This window comes from Chiloscyllium plagiosum, chromosome 6 (genome assembly GCF_004010195.1).
Source record: "Chiloscyllium plagiosum isolate BGI_BamShark_2017 chromosome 6, ASM401019v2, whole genome shotgun sequence".
In the NCBI taxonomy this organism is placed as follows: domain Eukaryota; kingdom Metazoa; phylum Chordata; class Chondrichthyes; order Orectolobiformes; family Hemiscylliidae; genus Chiloscyllium; species Chiloscyllium plagiosum.
Window position 1 is genome coordinate 80,590,667 of NC_057715.1, and position 27,765 is coordinate 80,618,431.

At 38.4% G+C, this 27,765-nt stretch overlaps 1 protein-coding gene across 7 annotated transcripts in view; it reads right to left on the reverse strand.

Moving 5' to 3' along the window:
• Positions 1-10,304: 10,304 nt before the first annotated feature.
• The window catches only part of LOC122550755 (spermatogenesis-associated protein 13-like), a 265,136-nt gene continuing 247,675 nt past the window's right edge, over positions 10,305-27,765 (reverse strand). For all 7 annotated transcript variants that reach the window (XM_043691970.1, XM_043691968.1, XM_043691966.1 and 4 more), the window contains 5 exons: positions 26,505-26,737; positions 17,471-17,600; positions 16,341-16,713; positions 14,116-14,190; positions 10,305-12,249 (listed from right to left, as the gene is read on the reverse strand). In XM_043691970.1, coding sequence (XP_043547905.1) covers positions 12,068-12,249; positions 14,116-14,190; positions 16,341-16,713; positions 17,471-17,600; positions 26,505-26,737 — 993 coding nt within the window. In that variant the 3' untranslated portion in view covers positions 10,305-12,067. The remainder of the gene's footprint in view (positions 12,250-14,115; positions 14,191-16,340; positions 16,714-17,470; positions 17,601-26,504; positions 26,738-27,765) is intronic.

The following is a 27,765-nucleotide window of genomic DNA, read 5'->3' on the forward strand; positions in this document are numbered from 1 at the left end:
TATTCAGAAATATGTCCTATCAAACACAAACTAGAAATACTGGATGTGTTCCATCAAAGACAAACTAGAAACTCTGCTATGCCAACATATCTCTAGTATCTGGGTAAAAACACCTTATTGCAATAAATCATTAATAATTACAATGGCAAATTCTCAGAGGAAACAAAAATCATTACTTAGTTCAACCGACTTTAATTCTCAGGTTCAGCCACTTCAGTTTTGTTGAAGTTCCAGATTCCTCACCTGGGATCAGAACATAAAAATCATCAAGGAATAGGAATTTTTTTTTTTCCCCTGAGAATTCTTACCCTTTACAGAATATGCCTGAAATCAATGGAATATTAACATTGCATGTTCTATAATATGGAATTGATCTGATGACTAGATTATTAACCAAGGCCTGAAGATCAATATCCTGTATGTAATTCAGTTAAACTTTCCTCCGTCCTCCTTCTCAACCTATCAATAGTTTTTGATATGAAGAACCATCCTACCCAGGTCTTCCCATCATTTCCTAACTCAATGGGATTGCATTCACCAGCTTCCATTCTCATCCATCCAAAAGCAGTAAGCATCTCAGCTATAATGTCTTGATAGGTTGGACACTTGGAGCATTCCCAGGTCCAGTTAGCCTTGCTGAGCAACAGGAATACCAGCAATGGCTAGCGAATGAGTGCCAACTAACTGGCCACATGAGGCCAAACTGAGAACTCTGCTGGGATCCTAATGGCAGTTGTTAGAGGTGCCAGCAGGATTTTAATTTGGACTGTCCTACTGGACCAACTACAGGTCATTCTGATATAATGTGCATTTCATTAACATGAATTAGCTCTAATGCAATTGATGAATTGTGGACATTATGGATAACATGAACCTTCTACTAATGATCTTGTGAAGTTTGATTTTCTACAGCAGGTTTCCATAGTACGACTTTCTATAGCACGGGGTTATAGCTGTCATGTTATAGCCAAATGGCCTGTGCAGGTAAACAGCCCAGGATCACCAGCTAGGATAAGGGCCTGCTTTTTGGTGTTAACCTCAGAAAATCTTTAAAGGTGTTCAGATCCCATCCATTGTCTTTGGTCTCACTGTAACATCTGTTATCCTAGTTACCAACCCTGTCCCTCTACCTGACTAAAGGTTTGTGGCTGAACTGCTTGGTTCACAACATTGGTGTTAAATTTAATCTCCAAGATGAACTTCAGAAACTCAGTAAAACTGCTTACTTGCACTTCCATAACATTGTTCAACCCGCTCCACCTCAGCTTATCCTGCTACTGCAACCCAAATTCATACCATTATTACCTCTAGGCTTGACTATAGCAATTCACTCCTGTCTGGTCTTCCAAATGCTACATTGTTAAAACTTGAGCTCATTCAAATTTCCATTGCCTGTGTCCTACCAATTCCTTCCTAAAGCTCCCCCACCTTTCTCCCTTCCTCTTTAAACTAGGTTTTGGTCATCTGCAAGTGTTTTTCTTTAAACCCAGAGTTTCCTTTGTAACGCTCCTATAAAGCAACTTAAAATGTTTTATCCAGGGATAGCGAGGCCAGAAGCTGAGAGATCTGAAAGGATAAGGTTGCAAGCCTAGTCCCTGTAGTGGAGGATGTTCCCTGTCAGTGAAACTGTAAACAGAACAAGAAGAAAAATGCTGCAGTGATATCAACACACTGGGAGACTCGGGTTGGTCAGGCCCATGGGCAGCAAGATTCCACCACCAGTCTCAATCCATCGTAATCTTTTCAGCTCTCCAGACAAGATGTCCCACTCTTGGAATCTTCCTTAAATGTACTTCACTAGGTCTTTCATAGCTGACCCTACTTTCTTCTGGTGAACAAAGAACAATACAGCACAGGAACAGGCCCTTCAGCCCTCCAAGTCTGCACCACCATGTTTTGATCTTCCATGCTAAAACGGTCTTCACTTACAGGAACCATATCCCTCCAATCCCTTCCTATTCATGTATCCAGCTGAAAATGTGTGGCTGGAAAAGCGCAGCAGGTCAGGCAGCATCCAGGGAACAGGAGAATCGACGTTTCGGGCATAAGCCCTTCTGACGTTTTTTGAATGCTGCTATTGGCAGCACATTCCAGGCACTCATAGAATCCCTACAGTTTGGAAGCAGGCCCTTTGGCCCAACAAGTCCATACTGACTCTCTGAACAGTAACCCACCCAGTAACCCATTCCCCTACCCTATTACTCTATATTTACCTCTGATTAATGCACCTAACCTGCACACCCAAAACTTATGGACAAGTTAGCTTGGCCAATTCACCTAACCTGCACATCTTTTGACTATGGGAGGAAACCCATGCAGACACGGGGAGAATGTGCAAACTCCACACAGTCACCCAAGGCTGGAATTGAAACAGGGTCCCTGGTGCTGTGAAGCAGCAGTGTTAACCACTGAGCCACCGAACTACACTAACCACCCTGCCTCACACATCTCTTAAAACCACCCCCTCATACCTTGAACCTGTGTCCCCTAGTAATTGACCTCTCCACCCGGGGAAAAAGCCTCATTCTTTCCACTCTATCAGGCCATTCACTATCCAGTGAAAACAAACCCAGTCTATCCAATCTTTCTTCAGAGCTAAAATTCCCCCATACCAGTCAATATCCTGGTATACCTTTTCTGTACCCTCTCCAAAGCATCCGCATCAGGTGGTGTGGTGATCAGAACTGTGTGCAATATTCCAAGTGTAGCCTAACTAAAGTTCTATAAAGCTGCAGCATAACTTGTCTATCCTTATACTCAATACCCCTTCAAATGAAGGCAAACATGCTGTAGGCCTTTTTAACTAGCTTATCTACCTGCGTTGTAACCTTCAGTGATCTGTGGACCAGCACACCCAGATCCCTTTGCATATCAATATTCCTAAGGGTTCTGCCACACTCTGCATAATTTCCACCTGTCCTTGACCTTCCGAAATTCATCACCTCACATTTGTCTGAATTAAACTCCATTTGCACATCCTCCAACTTATATATATCCTGCTGTATCCTCTGACAACCCGCTTCACTATCCGCAACTCCACCAAACCTTGTATCATTCCAAAATTTACTAATGATACCAGCTACACTTTCTTCCAATTATTTACGTAGATCACAAACAGCAGAGGTCCCAGCATTGATCCCTGTGGAACAGGGCCTCCATTCTGAAAAGCATCCTTCCATCACTACCCTCTGTCTCCTGTGATTAAGCCAGCTCTGTATCCATCTTTCCAGCTCACCCCAAAACCATGTGCCTTCACTTTCTGTATCAGAGTTGAACAGCGTAATGGTTAAAAGTAGAGGGTGAAGCAAATATATGGGAAGGAAGATGGATAGGTAGGACAGGTCAAGAGTGCAGTGCTAAGTTGGAGGGTTAGATCTGGGGCGAAATGGGGGAGGGGAGATTTGGAAACTGCCATTATCATTGACTTCACTAGTTTCCAAATCTTGGCACTACCCTCTTGACCTGTCTCACCTGTCCATCTTCTTTCCCACCTACCTGCTTTATGCTCTCCATCAATCTATCACAACCACCTCCCACCTGCATCCACCTATTGCCTCCCTCCCCCCCAGCTCCATCCCCACCCTCCTATTTATCTCTCAGCCCCCTTCTCCCCACATTCCTGATAGAGTGCTTATGCCTGAAACATCAACTCTCCTGCTTCGCGGATGCTGCATGACCTGCTGTGCTTTTCCAGCGCCACACCTTTAGACTCTGACTCCAGCATCTGCAGTCCTCAATTTCACCTTTTGTACCAGTCTGCCAAAAAACTTGATCAAGTTAGCGATCTCCCGCAGAAAATCATGCTGCTTATCGCTAATCAGTCTTGTTTCTCAATGCATATAAATCTTGTCCCTGAGAACCTTTTTCAATAATTTCCCTACCACTGACATGAGACTCACAGATCTGTAATTTCCAGAATTAGCCCTGCTACTCTTAAATAATGGGAGAACATTGGCTATTCTCCAATCTTTGTATCCTCTTTGGTCTCAGGAGAGGTCCCAAAGATGTCTGTCAATGTTCCAGCAATTTGATCTCTTACTTCCCTCAATGTTCAGGGATAGGTCCCATCAGGTCCCAGGAACTTGTCTACATTCTTAAAACGGACAATACCTCTTCTTTTTTAATAGCAACTTGGCTTAAAAACTCAACACGCCCTTCCCTGAGGTCATCCTCGAGCAATTCCTTCTCTTTGGTGAATAGCGACACAAAGTATTCATTGCTCTTCTAATTCTTAAGTTCTTTCCTGCATTCCTTATATACTTCAAGGGCTTTGTCAGTTCCCATCCGCCTTGACCTTACATATGTTACCTTTTTCTTTATGACCAAGATCATAACATACCTGATGGCATGGTGGTACAGTGGCTAGCACTGTTGCCTCAAAGTACTAGGGACTGGGACTTTATTCTAGCCTTGGGCGACTGTCTGCATGGTTTGTGCATGTTCCCTGTGTCTGAGTGGATTTCCTCCTTGCTCTATTTTCCTTTCACAGTCCGAAGATGTGCAGATTAGGTGTTGGCCATGCTAAACTGCCCATAGTGTCTAGGGATAAGCAGAGTAGGTGGATTAGCCATGGGAAATGCAGGGCAGTTGAGTCTAGGTGGGATGATCTTTGGAGGGTGGATGTGGACTCAATGAGCTGAATGGCCTGCTTCCATACTGAAGGGATTCTATGATGCTTCCAACTCACCAGTTTGGTAGGTGAATATTCAGGAATGGAAGAATGTGCCTTGTCAGCATCCATTACCTCTCCATCAAGCCCCTCTGACCAATCTGATGCAGAACTTCTTTATTGGGGAGGCTGTCATTCTGTGTAATACCCAAGATCTTACACAGGTAGCTGTGGTGAAAGATGTTCAATTTACACCCTTGCACTTGTCTCACTGACAGATTACAGTTGACACTATGGAGATGTAGAGTCACAGCTTCATGGGCATGCAGCTGATCTTAAATATGCAAACTGTATGCAGCTCAAGGAAGAGCAATGCAACCTAGTTAATCCTTACAAACTGATGTCTATATATCTGACCTTCAATCTTGTTTGAAGTGGCTGACATCGAGGTGGTTTCCCAATGGTGATAGGAGGCCATTGTTACCATCTGTTACTATTTGTTCATAGTATGTGGACATCACAAGGCGACCAGCATTTATTGTACATCCCTAATTGGCAGAGAAATGATACTTATGGTCACTTATGACTTTTAGACTGGAACTACAGATAGCACTTCCTGATGCTATCATACACCCTTGCACAAATTTACTCAGCTTCAAGTAACCTCTAAAGTGCTTTATCGCAATAATTCTGGTCTGCAACTAATATTTAGCTCCTCACTCTAAGGGAACTCAATTCACTACATATCCTTCCCTTCGCAGGAACTTGGGTCATCTCTAATAAGAGGCAATCTAACCATTACCCCTTGATATTCAATAGAATTACCATTGCTGAATCTCCCACTATCAACATCCTGAGAAGCTATCATTGACCAGAAACTGAACTAGAATTTCATCATAAATGCAGTGTCTTCAAGAGCAGATCAGAGATTAGGTATCCTACAGCAAATACGATATTTCGTGTGACTCCCCAAAGTCTTTCCACCATCTATAAGACACAATTAGAAGTGTGATGGAACACTTCACTTGCTTGGATAGGTACAGCTTCAATAACACTCAAGCAGCCCACTTGACAGACACCACATCCACAAATATTCCCTTCTTCCACCACTGGCATTCAGTAGCAACAATGTGTATTATCCACAAGAGGTGTTGCAGAAATTTACCATGACTCCTTGGACAGCAGCTTCCAAATGCAAAACCACTACCATCTAGGGCAAGGGTAGTAAATACATCGAAACATCGCTATTTGCAAATTGCTCTCCAAGCTATTCATCATTGCGACTTGGAAATATATTGTCATTCCTTCAGTGCTGCTGGGTCAAGATGCTGAAACTTCCTCCTTAACAGGATTTTGGGTGCATCAGTGGTTCAGCAAGGTAGCTCATCATCCCCATCTCAAAGGCTCTGGTTCAGACAGAGTCACATTCCACAAATAAAATAAAGAAATTCTGGCACATCCACAATGCCATAAAAATCTACTTTTCAATTGTGGTATATCATCTTTCTGGGAAAGAACTTGAAGCATTTTTCAAATATATATTCTATCATAAGATGTGGGCATTGTTGGCAGGGGCAGCATTTGTTGTCCATCCCTAATTGCCCTTGGACTGAATAACTTTACCAGACCATTTCACAGGGCTGTTAAGATTAAACCACCATGCCCTGGGTCTGGAGACACATGAAGTCCAGACGAGGTAACAATGGTAGACAAAGACGTTAATGAACCAGTTTGGTCCTCAGAGCAATCAATGATAGTTTCATGGTCAGCATTAAGACTAGCTTTCAATTCCAGACTTTGCCAAATTGAAATTAAATTACACCAATTGCCTTGGTGGGATTTGAATCAGCGTCTTCAGTGGTTAGCCTGAACCTCTGAACTACTAGTCCAGCGACATTTCCACCACCTCTCCCAAACTGATCTAATGGCCTAAATTTTTCATCTTTTTGGACTTGTCGAAAATTTTCACACTGACCTATGGTTGATACATCTGCAGTTTTTATTGTTTCGCTCATAATATGCTAAACTTTGGAAGAAGTTAACAATTTCTTCATTACTTCAAAACAACTTCTTTGATCAACATTCCATAACCATTGTTAGCAGGGTTGCAATAACTGTTTCCATGGTTTGTTAACCTATCAGTGATTAAGTATGAATTGCCCTACTTAGTTAACCATTTTGTAATATTTGTATATTAGTGAAGTTTCTCTGACCATCTTGGTTTTCTGACGATTGACCATAACCCCTGTGGCCGCCCTGATGCAAATTTGACCACAGGGTTTGCAAATTCACACTTTTCAATTAACATTATAACTGCATCCTGTAATATTTGCAGAATGTTTGTAGTCCTTCAATCATGTTCCTTCTTCAAAAGATGAATTAGAGTATTACCCATTATAGCATAGCTGAGGTAATTGCCTAGTAGTATTTCCGAGGGTATTAACTGAGAATCAAGCAATGTTCTGGGAATACAAAGCTGAATCCAGCCATGGCAGATAGCAGAATTTTAAAAATCAATAAAAGTCTGGAAATGTCAGTTGGAAAATCAAAACGTTCTTTAGGGAAGGAAGCTGTTATCCTTAACTGCTCTGGGCAATGTGACTCCTGACCCACTGCAATGTGGTCGACTTTAAATTGCCCTCTGAGCAACTGGGGACAGATAATAAATGCTTACCTAGTCAGCAATGCCACCATCCTATGAATGAATTTTTTAAAATTACATCCTTCCCTTGGAGTAAGTTCTATATTGTTCCTTGAAATAGTTTGTGCTATTTCAAAGGAGCAATAATGACAGAAGCAAGGTACTTGGTACCTGGAAAAATGCATTACTGGTATTTAGTTTTGTCAATATTGTAATCTTTGCCAAATTAGCTAGACTATCAGCAACTGATGACATTGTGAAATTCATCCATACTGCTTTGTTGACTTAGGTCAGGTCCATATAGATCCTAACATCCTCATTTACTTTAGGACCTGCGAACACAGACGAGCAAAATTATTTGGTACTGTGTTTATTGAAATTACCCGTGTTGAAGATTGGTTTTACATTTGATTGTAAGATATAATATGATACTCTCTCAATTTACCAGTCCTGAGCATAATTTAGAAAACTCTTCTCCAAATTCCAAACATTACATTTTCCTCAGCTACTTCATCTACCTTTAGATCAGCTTTAATCTCGAGCAGGTTTTCCTGCTTAGGAAATTCTAAAGTCTGTAAAATATCTAAGATTTGTTATTTGATTTTAAAATTTTAATCCTTGCCATCTTTTTGCTTTCAGAATTGTGCCCCAGGCCTCGCAGTTTGTTTGGAGACGGTTTTAACTATTCTAACTTGCTTAACAGTATAGCAACATTTTTCCCACTTCATCAAAGCACTTCAAAATAATGTCTGGTGCACATTTATTAATTTTGGCAAAACTCTTCCTTCAGTGCACTTCTTGCTTTTGCAACTTACAATTATTTTAGATTATTCTTAGATCACCAAGCAGACAATTTCTAGCTAATAAAGTTGTTAATAAAGGAATCAAAGGATTCCCTTGTTCTTTATCTCCACTTATTAAAATTTAGTTCCTCCATTTATGAGATTCTTACAGACAGTAGAACATGCATTGCAGGTAGTTGCAAAAAAACTCTCATCAGAAACTGAATTGTCATCCAACATGGTCTGGTCAACACATCATTCGTGATGGTTTTGATTGCAAAGAGTGGAGAGCTGACCTGATCACACTGTCCTTTATATATAACTCCGAGGCTTAGTACATGGCAAAATGTTTCCTCCAGTTGTTCCACTTCGGAGTATTGGAGATTGGCTTTGGAAGGTGTAGTGACAATTCCTCATTCCTGTGGAACCCTGGAATGATGCCTGCTTGAAGCTTTGTTGCTGTTTTCACTTTCCAACATTGGACAGTTCCTGTTGGCTGCTCCCTGGTGAATTTAGAACATTTTCTTTCTTCCATTGAAGTACATAATTTATTTTCTATCTTGTAGCCTTGTATTTAATATTTACTGCATTTAGTTTCCACATGCTGCCACTATCTTTCACCATCCGGTTGAAGTGACTGTCTTCCTATCTGGGGGAAAAAGAAAACTAAGTTTTTTTTAAAAAAAGCTACTGCTGTGGGTAAGTCACTACAAGCCATCTTTAATTCAGCTACTTATTAAGAAATCTCCCAATAAAGTACTGAAACAATGATTTAAATAGCACATAGCAAACGAAATAAAATCCCTCGAGTAAGCAAGTTAAGCCTCACCACTCACCTGAGCTATTACTGGATTAATGGTGGAATTTAGTTACGATTCCAACCAACAGTTTCTGTCTCTTATGTGCAGGTTTTGATCCTTGTGTGGTGCTGCTCTCAACTTCTGCTGAAAGAGAGCAATCGGGTGTTGGATTTTTATATTTTTTTCCATCCTTGTCTGTGATGTGAGATTATTGATGATTCTTTAAATTCTTTAATCCAATGTATTGGTTACTCACTGAAACCACCAAGTTGGCAGCTTGTCTGATCAGTATCAGCGTCCCTGTTCCATGTTACATTTGGCATTGACTGTTGTTTGAAGGCACAGCTTTCCTGCAAGTTAACTACTTAAATTCTTTTGCAGGCAATCAATTGTCCTTGTGGCATAGGGCAGCCATTTATCAGATGTCAAAACTGATTTATGTAGCTTTTGACTTACTCTTCCAGACATGGCTAATTAGAGTCATGAGATGTACAGCACGTAAACAGACCCTTTGGTTGAACCTGTCCATGCCAACCAGATATCCTAAATTCATCTCGTCCCATTTGCCAGCATTTGGCCCATATCCCTCTAAACCCTTCCTATTCATATACCCATCCAGTTGCCTTTTTAAAATGTTGTAATTGTACCAACCTCTACCACTCCCTCTGGCAGCTCATCCCATACACAAACTACCCTGTGTGAAAATGTTGCTCCTTAAGTCCCTTATATATCTTTCCCCTCTCACCCTAAACCTATGCCCTCTAGTTCTGGACATCCATATCCCAGGGAAACGACTTTGTCTATTCACCCTATCCATACCCCTCATGATTTTATAAACCTTTATAAAATTTTATGAAGGATCCTTAACACTTCAGTGACAGACCAGGATATAACTTTATAACTTCAACAAGGACAAGACATTCCTCACCAATGGCTTATTTGTCCTCTGGTATCAGTGAAGCATTCTCAATTGGTCCCAGCCATATACATTTTTAAAGTCTAATTAACTAATGCATTATATCTAAACTACTGTTCCCTAACAAACTTCATAAACCATATGAAAATTTCTTACAAATAGTCAACTGTCTATTTTGGATAATTGTGCTCACGAATCCCAAATTTTAATGGACATATGAAGTATTTTTGAAGGAGAAAAGTTATTCTTGGTGTACTGACCAACACTTATCTTGCAACAATATCACAACAAAAGATTATTTGGTCACTGTCATGATAATTGTAGTGATTGAGTGCAAATTGGCTGTTATATTTCTTACGTTACAATACATTGAAAATACTTCAACGGTCTAAGTTCTTTGGAAGTTGGAACCATTAAAAATAATGAGAAAAACATATCATGCAATAAGGCAAGGTATTCCACTGTTATATACAGTTCAGGCTGTCATATTGATTGACCAAAATCACAAAGAGCAGCCTTTTTACATATTGTGTTAATTAAGAGTAAACAAGCCTTGTATGGAACAAGAAAATCATATTTATTTCACCAAAATAAATGACTTTTTAAGCAATTGTTTTATTACATTAACTGCAGATAAATCACTCACTGCAACATAAAAACTAATCTACAAAAAAAAAGTTACATTAGTTATGTACATTTATGCTCAAAATACTAATATTGTACAGCAGTCAATTACATGGTTTTGAAGTGGTCTTCTCATCAGAGGACTGCGTGGAAATTTAACAGTACATACCAGATATCACATATTAGGTGGTAACATCGTAAGAGGAAAACCAGTCTCAATAAAGGTGTCAAGACACACAAATCCTGACTATGTACAGAACAACCCATTTATTGCAGATAATTTGGAAGTATCCATTTGCTGGATATTTTCAAAATCACAAAGTGTAATGCAATGTTGAGTGATAACTAGTCACCATGTTCTTTGGTTCATAAAAGCTGCACTGCAGTTTGCTAGTAACATTACCCCAACAACCGGTTTCCTTTGTAATTTCAAGATACATGCTTTCAAAATGTTTTTGTTATAAATAAAATCTAAGAGCATTTAAAAATTTTAAGACATCCTTCATAAAAAAAGATTTTCAACAGCAGCAAAACAAAGAGACTGCTGCTATAGACAGCAGAGTTTAAAGACAAGACTTAAAATAAATACAGCCAAGAAGTTTGACACATTTTCAAGATGCTATGCTTATCTAAGGCTGCACGGCATTCCTGGAAACCATGAGTTATTATTGTTTTCACTAAGAAACATTCCAGCTAGAATTGGTGACACAGTAGTTTGGATTTGGTGCTTATAGTCCATGCCATAAACAGGAAAATAAAACAAAAAGCACTGAGTTCCATATGCTTGTTTTGGTAATCTTCATTTTTAATGGTAAGAAGAGATTAACTCTGCATTACTGCCAATAATTTTTGCTGCATTCAGATGAGAAAGAAGTCCTATTGTGCTTTCCAATGCAAGTAAACAAGGAACTTTAAAGGCCTGGACAGGTTGAAATACTGATCCAATAGGAAAAAATAAACTTTAGTTTCCCTTTTGAGCACAAGATGGCACTTTCATTGCAATGAAGTATTTCATATACATTCATTTGCATTTAAAGCACATATCAGACACTATTACAAAAAAAATTATATTTCTTTCCATATTAATATGGAATTCCATTATAATTCTAACCACAAAATATGCAACGTGCTTTTTATACTGCAGACTTCAAAACATTTGCTTACTTAAAATGTGCATATACTGACCAGCATCAGCTCTCATTATTGTGGTACACTTACTTGAATAATTTTACAATAGATTCGCATTTCAACTGGGTACTTGCAAATTTTAATTTCTATTTTCCATAGAATAGCAAGGCAAATAAAGAGGTCAAATACAAATGCACAGAAAGGAATGAACAGACACAGCATGGTAAAATAATGGCAACTGTTCTCAACAATAATGCTTTTCAAAGTTATTGAAAATAATTCACATCACCTGTAAAATAATCAGTTGGAGTATGCTAGGAGTTCAGAGTACATTTTGAAGCTTGGGATTTTGTGAATGCTTGCCACATAGTTCTATTATCTTCACTGCTTGGCTGACACAGTTGTCAGAAAGGCCTCAACTGGGCTATGGTGGGGGTAGAAATAAAGTGTAATGTACATAATTGATAGTTCTTTATTGTTGAACTTCTCAGAGCTGGATATTTTTCTCAGAACCCTTAAACGCCAGTGACTGATTTAATTTTTCTCAGTTTGTGGTAACTTGTATTTTCATTTCTTAAAGGGAGTCAACTTGGTAAAGCTGTGCCAGAAGGGGGAAGCTTTACGTTTGGGCTCAGCCAATACGAACACTTGTTGCTGAGGAAGGCTGGTAGGCACAGTTATATGTCGCTGGTGGATTGGATGCAGAGATTGATGCGGAGGAGGAGCAGAAAATCCGCTATAATTCACCCCTACAACAGTAAATTTAGAGAATTGTTATTGAGGTCAATTAGTCAGAATCAAGCTAAAGAACAAGACAAACGTGCATGCCCTCATGCATGCATTGATAGCTAACTGCATCAAATGTGGTTCTTGTGACTTTACTTCTACATTAAGGCAATTCATCTCCCAAATTACATTAACTCAAAACCTTAGCTTTGTTTTGTGCAAATGGCTTTATTTTCCTAAATCAGCTTACATTTATCAAGAGGACTGACCATCAGTCAGAAAGTAAGAAAATCATGAGTTGCTGCATTATACAATAGAATTAGCTCAATATCTCATTGATTGGTATTTTCTTTTTAAATTTGCAAATGGGATTCATTGGCTGGCTGGCATTTATTGCCTGGACCAAGTTGTCCTTGAGACGATGGTGGTGAACTGCCTTGTTGAATCACTGTAGTCCATGCGCCATAGATTGACCAACAGTGTCCTTAGGGAGGGAACCGCAAGGACTTTGACCCAGTGATTCTAAATGAATAGTGATATATTTCCAAGTCAGGATGGTGACTGACATGGAAGGGACTTTGCAGGAGGTTGTGTCTCCATGTGTTTGTACTCTTGCCCTTCTACAGAGGTAGTCATGGGTTTAGAAGGTCTGAAGATCTTTGGTGAATTTCTGCAGTGCATCTTTGTAGATAGTACACACTGCTGCTGTGGAGCATCAGTGGTGGAGGGAATGGATGCAGTGCTAATCAAGCAGGCTGCTTAGTCTTGGATGGTGTCGAACTTCCTGTGTTGATTAGAGCTGCACCGGTATCCCATCACACTCCCGACTTGTGCTTTCTAGGCGGTGAACAGACTTTGGGGACTCAGCCCGAGAGTTACTCGCTGCAGTATTCCTAGACTTTGACCACCTCTTGTAGCCACTGTGTTTATGTGGCAAGTCCAGTTGAGTTTCTGGTCAATGGTACTTCCAAGGATGTTGATCTTGTGGAATTTAGGGAGGGTGACATCACTGAATATCAAGGGGTGGTGGAGACTCTCTCTTATTAAAAATGATTATTGACTGGTATTTGTGGGGCACCAATTTTACTTGCCACTTGTCAGCCCAAGACTGGATATTATCCAGATCTTGTTACGTTTGAACATGCTTCGATATCAGAGTCATCACGAATGGGACTGACCATTGTGCAATCAATAGCAAACATCTCCATTTCTAACTTTATGACAGAGGGAGGCATTGACAGAGCAATGGAAAATGGTTGAGCCTTGGACACTACCCTGAGAAATTATTGTAAAGATTTCCAACAACCTTTATGCCAGGTATAACTTCAAGCAGTGGAGAGTTTGTCCCCATCATCCTGATACCCTGTGATTCCAGTTTTGCCACGGCATCTTGATGCCAAGGTCTGTCACTCTCACCACACCTCTGGAATTCAGCTCTTTTGTTTACATTTGAACCAAATAAATACTTGGTCATAGACCTAAAAGACTGGTAAGATACTAAGAAATTCTCAGAAATGCTGTAATGTCACAATGATTTTTATTTTTAAATTGGAAAATCCTGATAGCCTGTATAATAAAACTCAATTTGATTTACTTATTTAATTTTCAAGTCTTTAAAATGCTAAATGTTTGACTTCATTCATTTAAAAAAAAATCACAAACAGTCCTCAAATCTAAAATCTGTGGGATCTCCTTAAATATTTTGCCTTATTACACAATGAAACTGGACAGCAACAGCCTAAGGCAGCAGCTCATCACCACCTTCTTGAGAGCAACTAGGTAAGGACAGTAAATGCTAACCCAGCCAGTGACCCACATCCCATAACTAAATAAAAATCAATCTTCTAAACTTTAGTGGTGTCTCAGAATATCAATGCTTTTCTACTTACTCTTCATTTTCCCATGCCTGGATTTTTTGGCATTTAACATTGCTTGTTTCTTCTGATTTTCATGTATTACAAATCCTGAAAGATTAATGCAAAAGAAAATTCTTCATTAATATGTTACCTTTATAAACAAGCCCCACAATATACTTGACCAAAAAAAATTTGCATTTTTGCAATATTGCAGAAGAGGAGAGAAAATTATCCATGGATTCTGGAGTGAAAAATCAATTTTGAATGAACTGTTCTTCCTGGTCTTGCCCAGAATGCATTGTCATCAATCACAGCTGTAAATTTTCCGTTTCAGTCAGTGCATGAAACTGGTGCTAAAGCAATGATCGCTTTTCTTAAAATAAGCACTTGCCTTGAACTACTTGCTTTCCCGCTTAATTTTGATGAAGCTAGCACTGTGTATAGGTGCAAAGGCTTAAATGTACATTCTTGTCACTGTGCAAAAGCAATATCACATGCTGCATTTTGATCAATCACATTTGATAGTCTCCATAGCATCCTACTCAGCTTTTCATTTTCAGTTTATCATCAATTATTATTGTTCTGTCGTTTGAAGAGCCCTCATGAATGTTGTTTAGAGAAAGAAATCTATTATCCTTACTTGTTCTGGTCTATGTGTGATTTCAGATCCACTGCACCAATGACTCTATGAAAGCTGTAAGAAGAGCTTAATTAACAGTTGCCCACCATCTTTTTCATACCTGATTCCTTTCCCATTCAGTTTAATTAAAAGCCTTCCCAACTTCCTTAGTATGCTCTTCGTTAAAATTGTGCTGAGGTATTTTTATGTCCACTTCAAAGTGAGGGACTATTTGCCCTAACAAAGTCTAACTCAGAAAACAACATCTGCAACTGCACAATAGTCTCTAAGCAATGCATTAGGTTTTGGTCTCATGACCCGGAGTGGGAGTTCAATCTACATACTACTATTTAGAAAGAAATAAGCATACTATCAACTGAGTTTCCTTTTGGTCTGTTCAGTCATTAACATTAATGTTTTTGTACAGGTGAATGAAAGCACCTGGTAAAGATGGTATCCTTACTGAAACATTAACTTAATTTTTGTTCAAATGATTTCTGATGTATGATACAGTTCCAATGCCTCCAGTTTTTATTTTTGGCAAACCATCATGCCACTACATTTTTGTCTTTAACATACTGACCTATACTTAGATGACCTGATTTTATTAAATAAGGAGAATCTTAATCACATTCATAGTAACAAAGCTTTTCAATTCAGCTTGAATGATTTCTTTATTAAGTCGTGGTATCTGGGCATCAGTCCAGGCTAGCATTTATTGCTATCCCTAGTTGCAGTGGCTGTGTGAGCCATCTTCTTCAACTTTTAAGAACCCTTAAGAATTTTTAAATTAATTTGAAGTCGCTACTACAATTCATGACATGTTAGCATATTAATCACATCAGCAATTGTTTATGGCTTTTAAATATTTAGTTGTCAAATAAATCTGAACCATCACTGAATTCAACTTTGAAATCCTTTTCATACTTTCTCTATCTTCCAGAAACCATATCTTGGGTCATAGGTGAGTCACATAGCCTGGACCTAGGCTCCTTCCAGTGTTACAGAGTAAATTGCTTGGATAAAACTGTGAAGGAGATAACCTCTGACCTTCATTTCTTTCTCCCAACCAAGATCACAAGCTCAACAAAAGAGTCAGCACCGTGTGGGTGGCACAGTGGCTAGCACGGGTTCAATTCCCGCCTCAGGCAACTGACTGTGTGGAGTTTGCACGTTCTCCCAGTGTCTGCGTGAGTTTCCTCCGGGTGCTCCGGTTTCCTCCCACAGTCCAAAGATGTGCAGGTCAGGTGAATTGGCCATGCTAAATTGTCCGTAGTGTTAGGTAAGGGGTAAATAGAAGGGTATGGGTGGGTTGCGCTTCGGCGGGTCGGTGTGGACTTGTTGGGCCGAAGGGCCTGTTTCCACACTGTAATGTAATCTAAAATCTAATCTAAACAAGAAATGGAGTCCATGAACCATTCTTCCTGTACTTTAAAACCCCAGCTAAAAGGCTGCCCACAGAGCAAAATTATATCCTCAGGCAATGTTATTACACACTGTCCTATAGCTCTGCAGTTGAAGAATACATAAAAAACCTTCTGCCACGATTCTTTTGCGAAGAACGGTTATTGATTTTGGAGTACAGGAAATCAATTTCTGCAACTATTTATCCTCAAGTAATGTCAGATATCAAGCTTACCCATTTCTTGGTCTTCTTCCACCCTTTTTCTTTCGTCTATACATGCTTGGAGCCATTTCTGTTTGTCTTCTGGCTTTTTGGCACAGAATAGGTAGACTTCCTCCATTGCGTTATTTCTCAATTTGAAGGCATTTTTCACATTAACATTAAAATCCTTGTCTTTACCATCCTCTATGTCCAGTATTTTTACCTCATCCATGTTAATACGTCCTTTGTAGTACAACATATCTCGTCTCAACAAGTCCTTTTTACAGAAAAATAACTGATGGTCAAACAGAAAAAATGTTCTTTGTTGGCTCTTTCCTTGACATGAGATTTTCATTAACTCGCCAGAATGAATCAATTCTGAACTTCTAGTTAAAACATCTTGTCCCTGAAAAAACATACAGACAACAACATGATACATATAGCTGTAGTGTGCTATTCAGTCAACAGAGTATTGAGTTAGCATTAGTTCAATATTCGATAGAGGTAGTGTTCAATGCATTCATTTCCTAAGATTTTGCAGTACAAGTAGAGGCCACAAGGAGCTGCTAATAAAGTAACAGAACTCATTCCAGATGTGAAACAAAGGATCTGCAGAATGTTCATGTACTAATAGTAGATTTTTCACACAAATTTGTAGAATTTTATTAGTAGCATAAGTGCCATTCTCTTCCTGTCACTGGAGGATTTGGATAAATGATTGACTTTAATGAAAGTTTTTCAATGCAATTTATGAATCTCATTTTTAAAAACCTAAGTTCATGTTAAGCCATGGTGTGCAAGTGTCATTGTACCATGAAACACTACAAAATGTGACTAGAGTTTCCTTGCTTAATGCAATAGTGTGAACTGTATAGGAGATCTGTCTCTTTTCAAATTTTACACTAAAACCAAGTATTTACTTCACTACTAGCATTTTTACACCTTTGTATGCAGTATAATATGCAAAAAGAAATTTTGGAATGTAACAGAGACATTTCCCATTGCATTTTCTCAGGTAATATATTTCTAGGAGAATTTGAAGTAAGTGAGATTTCAGCAAATCTCAGCAATTATTTTTGAGCTGCTTGTCAAAGACAAATAGAAATATTCTAAAGTTTCTAAATGAAAGCAATTGAATTACAAGACAGAAATATAATACAGACCTCCCAGTTTACAATGGACACTTGCCATTGAGCAATCTTGTCTATACTTTCTAATCGTCTTTTACGTTCATTAATCAGATGTGCTACATTCTTCATTGCTTCATATGCAGCTCTGATGTTTTCATAATCACTGTGGAACAGTAACAGATTTCATGAGTGTTTGCCATGATAACAAAGGTTTCTAGAATTACACCAAATACAATTTAGAACAAGAGAGTCAGCAGATATCCTAAATTACTCTATCCCATTTGCCATTACTGGCCCATATTGCTCTAAACCCTTACTATTCATGCACCTATCCAAATGTTTTCTAAATGTTGCAATTGTATCAGCCTCCACCACTTCCTCTGGCAGCTCATTCCATACATGCACCACCCTTTGGGTGATAAAGCTGCCCTTTAGGTCCCTTTTAAATCTTTCCCCTCTCACCTTAAATCTAAACCTTATAGTTCTGGACACCCAACCTTAGGGAAAAGACCTTGTCTATTTACCCTATCCATGACCCTCACAATTTTATAAACCGCTAAGTCACCCCTGCACCTCTGACGCTCCAGGGAAAACAGCCCCAGCCTATTCAGCCTCTCGCGATAGCTCATGTTATAACAAAATTAGTTTCTCGAAACAGAGTTTGAAATATTTACATAAGGAATGGGATTCATATACATTTTAATAACATTTACTTTAAGAGTTTGGATTTTGAACTAGTGGCACATGAAATTTGGCCCATGAGTGACTAAAAGGCTTTAGTAATTAACTTATCACTATTTCTGAAGTGATGTTAATTTATTTTAAAAACAGTAAAGAGAAAAACCTGGAATTAAATGGGACTTTATTTCCATTGGCAGAGTTTTATGAACTAACAGAACCATTTTATTTCAGGTAGAAGGATACAAAACATAACTTTGACTTAGTAAAACACCCACAGCTTGAAGAAAACCCTTTGACTTTCGGGGGTTATAAAAGTCTTGGTTGAAGTTAGATGGGCAAGACAACTATCGCTAAGCAGGGAGAAATTGTGGACCTGTTAAGAAATAGTTTCTTTGGGTGTACAGAGTATAGTTTGAAAATTCAAGACCAGTAGTGGATAAGGTAAAGCTGAGGAAGTCTAAACTCAGTTGTATCAAAACTCAAGAAACAGGCAATCAGATTTGAGACAAGGAACTGAAGATACCATTAAATTAAGGTACTAAATAAGGGAATTCTTTCTGATGTAAATACTATCAAGGAACGCTGTTGCAATTAATGGGTTTGCACTTTACTGAACACTTAAAAATCTTTAACCTTATATGTGAATAGTTTATTCAATATCTTTTTTGCATATTATACTTCGGTTTTATTGTTAAAACAAAATCTGCAATGTGTGCTTGGGTTTTATCATAAGACCAAAGAAAAATCTATCAAACCAGAATTCAGTCTGGGATCCGACTTGTTCAGTAACAGTATTAGCTAGGATCATAATGGGGTCGGGGTTAGAGGATTTTAATTCACTGGATTTAAGAGGGATCGAAGTTTGTTTTAAAGTATCAGGTGGTGGCTCTGGATATAAAATGGCTCTATGGGTAATGAAGTTATTGCATGGAATTTGAAGACAGATTTGCATTGCTAACAACATTCTGGAAGTGGAAGACAGTGGATTTTTTGAAATTTTTGACTAAAGCTAAACCAAGAGCGCTAGCAGATTAATTGAAGGTAGAATGAAAACTGGCTTTCATAAGGATTAGATGCTTCAACTGATTAAAAAACATTTTGAACAGGAGAAAAAAAGAAACCCAAAATAGGGAAGGAGTTGGAATTAAGTATGGTACAGTTAGTAATGTTAAGACTGGACTTAGAGGAAGAGAAATGAAAGGATTTGAATGAGAGAGAAAAAACAAGTATGAAGAGTTATATAAAAACTTGAAACTGAAAAGGACAATAAAAGAAAAAAAAGTGCAATGGAAGTTGAGAAAGAGAAAATAGAGACCAAGCTAAAGAGAAAGGAAGCAAAAGAAGAAAGAAATGGAAAGGGAGTTCGAATTAAGTAAAATCCAAAGAAATAAGGAAGTTAGAGAACATGAGCTGGCAATGAAACAGGTTAGAGCAAGGGAGGATTGAAGAGGTTCTAATTTTAGAGAAAAATCAGAAGGATACCAAAGTAACAAGTAGAAAGGTTAGAACCAAAACGTTAACACGCTTCTACTGCAACAAGATTCAACATACTGAAGCCAATTGCTAGAACTTGAATGACAGCCAGTTTGCAATAATAAGGGGAAAGAAAAACCAGGAAAGGAAATGGGTAATAAAACTATAGCAGTACTATAAAGAAAACATATTTCCTTAGAATGTACTAAACGGAGGGAGTCTCAGTCCGGTCACAAATATTATTTTTCTAATGGTGACAGGGAGAATCAGAGCACCAGAGATTCTGTGTATTTTGACTCGGGGGACTACCTTATGCTTTGAGTCAAGTATTGTGAAACAGTAAATCAAGTCAGTCATTCATCCTAGCTGATAATACTATTCATTTTCCAGAAGGGCTAAAGAAGAAGAAAATCTTAATTGGTGGAATACATAGAGGTTACAAATCAGTCTAATTATAGAGAGTCAGATTAAGCTGCAATTTAGTAAATGGAAAAATTATAGCAAAAGTAGTAAAACAAATTCATGAAGAAGGAATTGACTTTAGTTTTGGAAATGACCTGGCAAATTCAAGAATATTGGCATCACCAAGGATGGTAGAACAACCACTGGAAGTAAAAGAAACTGAAATGTTATAGACAAAACATACTGGATTATTTTATAATTGTGTCATGACTAGATCTCAGGCCCAAGCTATGAAATAAGGAGATGATATTGAAATTCAGTTACTGAATGCAATTTTCAAAATTTAATTATAAAGGTAAAGACAATGGGGCTGATGTGCTCAGTCTGTTTTCTTAAACAGAAATGCAATAAATGGATTGGAATAAAGAGAACTGTACTCCGATTTAATCAGAAACAATACCAGAGTGTATTATTACTTGAAAGACAAAGTATTAATGAGGAAATGAAGACTACCTCAAATGCCAGCCAATGAGGAATGGGCAGTGTCCATCAGATGGTTGTCCCATTCAACTATCATCATGAAATTTTATAATTGGCTCATGAAATTCCGAATGGCAGGTTACTGGGTATTAGGAAAACCTAGGCTAATATATTAAAACATTCCATTATTCAGAATTACATAAGCAGTGCCTTTTTTGGAAAAGTACTGCAAAAATTGTAGTGGAAGAATTGTTACGCTTTTAAAACTTTTATGCCACAAATATCCTAAGAAAATTATTATGGGAACAAACCAATATACATTTTCTACTTCTCACCACAATTTCAAGGATTTTTGAGAGATGATATCAAACTTAGGAGACCATAATTAGAGCTTGCCCAAATGATTGGCATTAGGGAATATTTTTCGTACTACTTGTCATTAGGGACACTCCTAATGAATCCACAGGATTTAATCCTTTTGAACTCATATGGATAGGAAGTGAGAGGACAACTGAAATTAATTTAAGAAATAAGTCAACACTCAAGGGACTATGTTTTCAACCTGTAAATGTGAGGAATGCCTGACAGCTAAAAAGCATCTGAAGGGTGCTCAGCAAACAATGAAAACCAGAGCAAATAAAAAGGCCGAACTTCAAATGTGATTGCTAGTGACAGGCAATTACCTTTGTTACCTATCTCTGGGGAACAATTAAAAAGCAAGATTTACTGGACCATATCAAATCATAAAGAAACTCAATGAAATGTAGCAAGTACTCCAGCAAATACAATGGAAAGAATCAGCAACAGTATCATGTTAACATGCTGAAGAGGTCACAGACAGAAGAAAAATGTATTTAAGGTAATGATACTAGTACAGAGTGAACTATAAGTATCTGAACAATTAAGCATGGATTAGAAATTGAAAATTCTGAATCTGACCTTCCAACAGTCAGTTAGCTAAAAACAGTAGTTAGGAAAGGTTAGAAAGTATGACATTTCATCTCCCAGAAAACCAAAGTGACTTGAAAAGGCTAATACAGAAATACAAATCAATTTATGGGAATATGCTAGGGAAAAAAAGTTTTAGCTGTTCATCTTAATATAACGTATTTGTTAGCTGTAAAACAATAATATTATGCATTCAATCCAGCAGGATGAATTTGAGTGAAGAAAAAGTTAACTACAGAATGACATCACTGAACTGAATCATAGTATTAGGAGCATACCTATTATGATGTGCCAAATACCAGATGGGTCACAAAAATTTATATCCTTGTCCAAGACCGGAGAGCTACATTGAACAAACTGTACATGAATGATGTGTCACAAAAATTGACTTACTGAAAGAATACTGGCAAATTCCTTTGATGGAACCAAAGAAATATTGACTTTTGCAATGTTGGTTGGAACAAAAAATGCTCAAGTTGCAGTCAGCCAACAGCCAATAAACCAAAACGTAATTGAAGGATGACGTAACTGTATTGTTTACATTGATGATTTGATTGTTTTAGCTGGGAAGGGCATTACCACCTTTTGATTGAACTATTTGAACTTAGTTATAAAACTGGCTAAGAACAAATTTGCCAAAGCAAAGGAATTATTTGGGCCAAACCGTCAACCAAGGCCACATAACGTCTAGAGAAGTGAAAGTACTGGCAATTTTTAAAAACTTCTCCCATGACTGGGACATGGAAATTGTGTTAGGTTAGCATGAGTAGATTTTATTGCAAGCTTACTCCAAACTTCAGCACTGTCTTTGCGGCTTTAACAAATTTGTCAAAAATTAGAATGGACACAAGAGTATCAAAGTACCATTGAAAACTTGAAAGCTGTACTGACAACTGCCTCGGTTTTAGCGATGCAGAATTATGAAAAGCCATTCAAAGGGATTGGTAATGCTGGTGACAATGGTGCAGGGGCTACTTTTATGAAAGATGGTTTGGCTTAGAGAAAACTCGCATAACTTGAAGAAAGTAGCTTGTATTCAGAGTCAGCAGAAATCTTGTCTGAAGTTGGATGTCTAAGACTATTGCTGTGCGGCCTGGGGTGGGTTTGGGAAGATTTTTGAGAACTGTTAGGAAATAGGTGACTTCAGTGAAAGGAGTTTAGTTTGCGAGTTCCAGACCAGAGAAGTTGGTTAAAAACGCTGAAGGGGTTATTTGAAGCTAAGAAAATTTAGATTCTGTTGTATGCAGACTTGAGGAAGAAGCTATCACATTCTCAAGGCATTCTCAAAGGCAATAGAAAAAAGGGACAATGGTGGTGCATTGTAAAGAATGTATCTTTTTTATTTTTGCTGCTTTTAAAACTATGGATTGAAAGAGTGGGCTTTTTAAGACCAGAGTTTGAAAGGTTGGCTATATGTTTTAAAAGCAAGTAACATGACAGTGCTAAGCATCATGGAAACAACTGAGCAAGCAGTAACTGAAGCTTGAGTTGCAGATGATTTGGAGATAAATGATTGTACAGATCCTGTTTTTGTCGGCAACAAGAAGTTGATCAGTCTATGAACTACAGACCAATTATCAATCACACAGGCCTTTTTCCTGCCAACAACTGTGGTTGGTTCTCAGGTAATTTACAGCTTGGATCTGGGCACAGTTTCAGAGAGGGAGAAGTATTCAGTTTTTTCCTAGCTCAGGAGTGGTCTCCTCTGCAGTTAAAACCGACTGTAAGCTTGAAGAAAACCAGCTTATGCTACCTACAATTCTTGTTGTAAGCATTGATTTTTACTTGATAGGTCAGAAGCCTTTCATAAGTGAACTGACAATCAATGGAAGCATCTGAAGAAGTGAATGAGGCTACATGTTGGTCAGCAGAAGAGTCATAAGGAATAGCTCAGCAAAAAAACCTGGGAACTATGTTTCCTCTAAGTTGCAAGGCTGCACAGCCACTCCAAGGTTCTACACATGGTAACCAGTGATGGCACATTGATTGCAGCATTGACTTCTGGTTCTGGAAATCGCTGATGTACACAGATCTTAGATACTAAGCAGCTGGAAAGAAAATTAGAGGAATGCTGCTGGAAACAAAAGACTCCTGAACCATCTTTCCAGATTTTGCCCTGTGCCAAATAACCTATTACCCGTGCCTGTTTCCATATGTCTGTACATCTGTGTCTTAAAACGGGGGAGTTCATAAAGGAATTACAAGTTAGGACAGGAACAAAGAACAATACAGCACAGGAACAGACACTTCACCCTCCAAGCCTGCGCCAATACGTCTTGCCTTTCCATACTAAAACTATCTTCACTTACAGGATACATATATCTCTATTCCATTCCTATTCATGTTTTTGTCCAGGTGTTTCTGGAATGCTGCTATTGTGTCTGCTTCTACCATGTCCTCTGGCAGCAAATTATAGTTCATTTTGTTGCATGCTGACTGTTTATAAGAAAATTACCTGCAGCTAGAGTCTAATTACTCGTAATGATTAGTCACTGCTGTTCAGTACTGAGAACTTTTCCATGCTCTATCACACTGGGTCTGAAAGTCAGGTAAATTGAGGAATTTTGCCTATGTTATAAAATCTTCAACTTTTGTCACAATTCTAGGAATAGTAGGGCTCAATTTCCAGTGTGTTACTCCAGTGAGTCCTACTCATAAACAGGATTTCTCTATGCACCTTGAAATCTTTAAACTTGCGTAAGTAGTTTGGTTTATTCTATTTTTATTTCTTTGGCATAATAAACTTTGTTTTATTGCTAAAACCAAATTTGCATTATTGCACGCTTGTGTTTCAGTGAACTAACTTTATTAGAAATTCTTTTAAAGAGTCGTCTATTAAGTCAGATTTCAATGTGGAATCTGACCTGTTCAATAATAAACACAAGTTGGGATCATAACATCATTTTTTTTAAGCTTGATGGCAGTATAAAGCAGGAAACAAGAAGTGCCTACATACATCTTTCTTTGAAACTTTCAACTGCAATTGGCTATGTACCATCTGTTCTGCATTTATTCGAAAAAATTACTGAAGTTATTTTAAAAAACATAGCTCATGGTTAAATCTGTGACCAGCTGAGCTAATGAGATAGAAGAAGTTCCATCTTGCCCTGAGTATAACTGACCTTAGTATCAGTTGGTTTACTACATTTGATTTGAGTGCCATTCAGGTAATGAGTAACTGACCAAGATCATCTTTCCTGACTACCAACCTGTGACTGCAACTGGAAAAAATGTATTTGTGAATACTGGGCAAAGGTGGGAAGTGGCACAGCTGTATTGTAGTCATGATAAAAATAATTCACCTGCCTTCAACGTTAATGTCACATGCCAATGCAGGTGCAGAAAGTAATCAAGGGGGCTAATGAAATGCTGGCCTTAACATTTAAAGACCTGGAGTATAGGAATGCAGATGTCTACTGCAGTTATACAAAACCCTAGTTAGGTCCCACTTAAGAGTACTGAGTGTATATCTAGGAACCACACTTTAGGAAGGATGTTTTGTCCATGGATGGAGTTAACCCAGGTATACAAGGATGTTATCCCTGGAGTTCAACGTTAGGTTTGAGGAAAGATTAGACAAATTAGGCCTTTATTCTCGAGAATTTAAAACGTTAAGAGTGATCTAATCAAGGTCTTCGGGATATCAACAGGGAAAGACAGGGTAGATAAAGATAAACTATTTCTTCTGGTTGAAGATTCTAAAAGCAAGGGGCCCAAACCATTTTGGAGAAATGTTAGAAAACACTTCTACACACAGAGTACTGTAGTAGAAGTTTAGAACTCTTCCTCAACTGGCTGTGGACGCTGATTCATTAAATTTAAATCTGGGATGGACAGGCTTTTATAAGCAAGGGTATCAAGTGGGCGGCACGGTAGCACAGTGGTCAGCACTGTTACCTCACAGCGCCAGAGACCCGGGTTCAATTCCCGCCTCAGGTGACTGACTGTGTGGAGTTTGCACGTTCTCCCCGTGTCTGCGTGGGTTTCCTCCGGGTGCTCCGGTTTCCTCCTACAGTCCAAAGATGTGCAGGTCAGGTGAATTGGCCATGCTAAATTGCCCATAGCGTTAGGTATAGGGGTAAATGTAGGGGTATGGGTGGGTTGCGCTTCGGCGGGTCGGTGTGAACTTGTTGGGCCGAAGGGCCTGTTTCCACACTGTAATGTAATCTAATCTAAAAAAAGTGATATGGGCCCAAGGCAAACACACCAGAGGCAGACCACAAATCAGCCATGACCTTATTGAATAGCTGAGCAGCCTCAAAGGGCTGAATGGCCTAGTCCTCTTCCTCTGCTCCTATGTTTTTAATCAAGCAGGAATGCTTGGTCAAAGCATTCAGGAAATAAAGTTTTCAAAAAGATCTATTAAAAATTAGTTTTTAAATTTTGGGGAGATTTTAAATTTGCTTTTGAATCAGAAGACATTTTCTTTGTTTTGTAGATTCCATCACTAAAATGCACAAACCTTAAGTAAAGCTCTAAGTTGCGCCAATAGAGTAGGCACTCTATTTTGCCTATCGTTTTTTGTTTCCTCCCCAGAGTGAAGCATACTTTTTATGCTCTCTCCCATAAATTCAAAGGAGTGAGCGAGCTTCATCATTTATTTCCATAACCATCTAGCGAAAGCCCAAATTCAACACTATTTTCTTTGCCGAAAGACCAAACTTCATGTCAGAACTTCATATAAGAACTTGCTGTGATCCACTACAATAAAATTCTTAAATTTAGGAAATATCTAGTGTTCAAGGGAAAACTGGAATATGGCCACCCTCTATAACCAAGCAGTAAAATTGATCAAATCTCAAATTGTTATTTATAAAAAGGTTCTTCGCCCCAATGCGAAGTACAGCTACACAATATAAAGTAAACTTTGATCATCAACATGATGGACACTCCAATAAAGCAATTTAAGTGCAATGTTTTGTGCTGAAAGTTGTTCTTTTACATTTAGATTATGCAAATCTCAGTCAAGGATGATACTTGGTCACAAGAGAAACTGAAGCAATGGGAGAAAAAGAAAATGTCTTATTTATAAATTTTTATGGCCTGCACGTTTAAATGAATTTAATGTTTCAAATTCTCATACCTGTGATCAGGGTTAGTGTATTTGAGCAACTCAGCAAGCTGTAGTGGATATTTACAGATCTTCTGGACTGGTGTAAGAAGAAAGCCATCAATGGCAATATCAATCATCTGTTGAAGCAGTCGACAGGCCTCAAAAAAGTGTCGATATTTGCTTTGTTTCATTAGGTTGGCAAGTTCAACACATGCACTGGGATGATTGTTGCAATATTCCGAGTATATTCCAAATCCTTCTTGCTGAAAGAAACATCACCAATTCATTAAACAACACTTTAAATTGCATCACGGCCTCACTACAGTTATAAAAATATTACGAGTATCAACACTTCTTCAGAGCATATTCACAGATGTCTTCTGCATCAATTCAAAAAAGTTAATGCCAAATTACTTCTTTTCACATCTTGTATCTGCAACATGACAGAAAGAGTCGTTGTCAGTGATATTAAGTGGCTCTTCCTCACTAAGAACCAATCTAATCAGTATCATTCTGTTTGGGTTTCACAAGAATCGAACAAACCAGCTAAACTCTCGAAGTCAGATGCAAATGACTACCCTTGACATTAAGGCAGATTTGACTGTCAATAGCCTTCGAAAAAAAAGACTCAATGGGAATCAGGGGGAAGTTTAATTTGCAGGATGAAGTCATATCTCGCACAAAGAAAGATGGCAGCAGTTTTCGGAGGTCAATTATCTCAGTCCCAGGATATCACCACAGGAGATCTTTCAGGGCATTGCCCTCAGTACAACCATTGTCAGCTACTTCCTCAGTGAAAGGGGAGGTGATGGCCAAGTGGTATTATTGCTAAACTATTAATTCAGAAACTCAGCTAATGTTCTGAAGACTGGGTTCAAACCCCATCAAGGCAGATGAATTTGAATTCAATACAATTACAACCATGAAATTATTGCTGAATGTTGGGAAAAATCCATCTGCTTAAGTCATGTCCTTCAGGGAAGGAAATCTATCTAGACCATGCCAGGTCTGGCTTACATATGACTCCAGAGCCACAGAAATGTGGACTCTCAATTGTGTGCTGAAAATGGCTTAGCAAACCACTCAATTGTATCACGATGAAGTCTCAACAAAGAAATGAGCATGACAAATGATAATCAGGAATGGGACCTCCATTACAAAAAGAGTGAAGCACGAAACTGGCTTTAGCTAAAGTTATCAAATTTGCAAACTCATCTAATAACTGTGCCGCAGTGAGGGAATTTAACATTCATGAAAAGCTGGTGCAAGAATGGGAAAAAAGAACTCACCA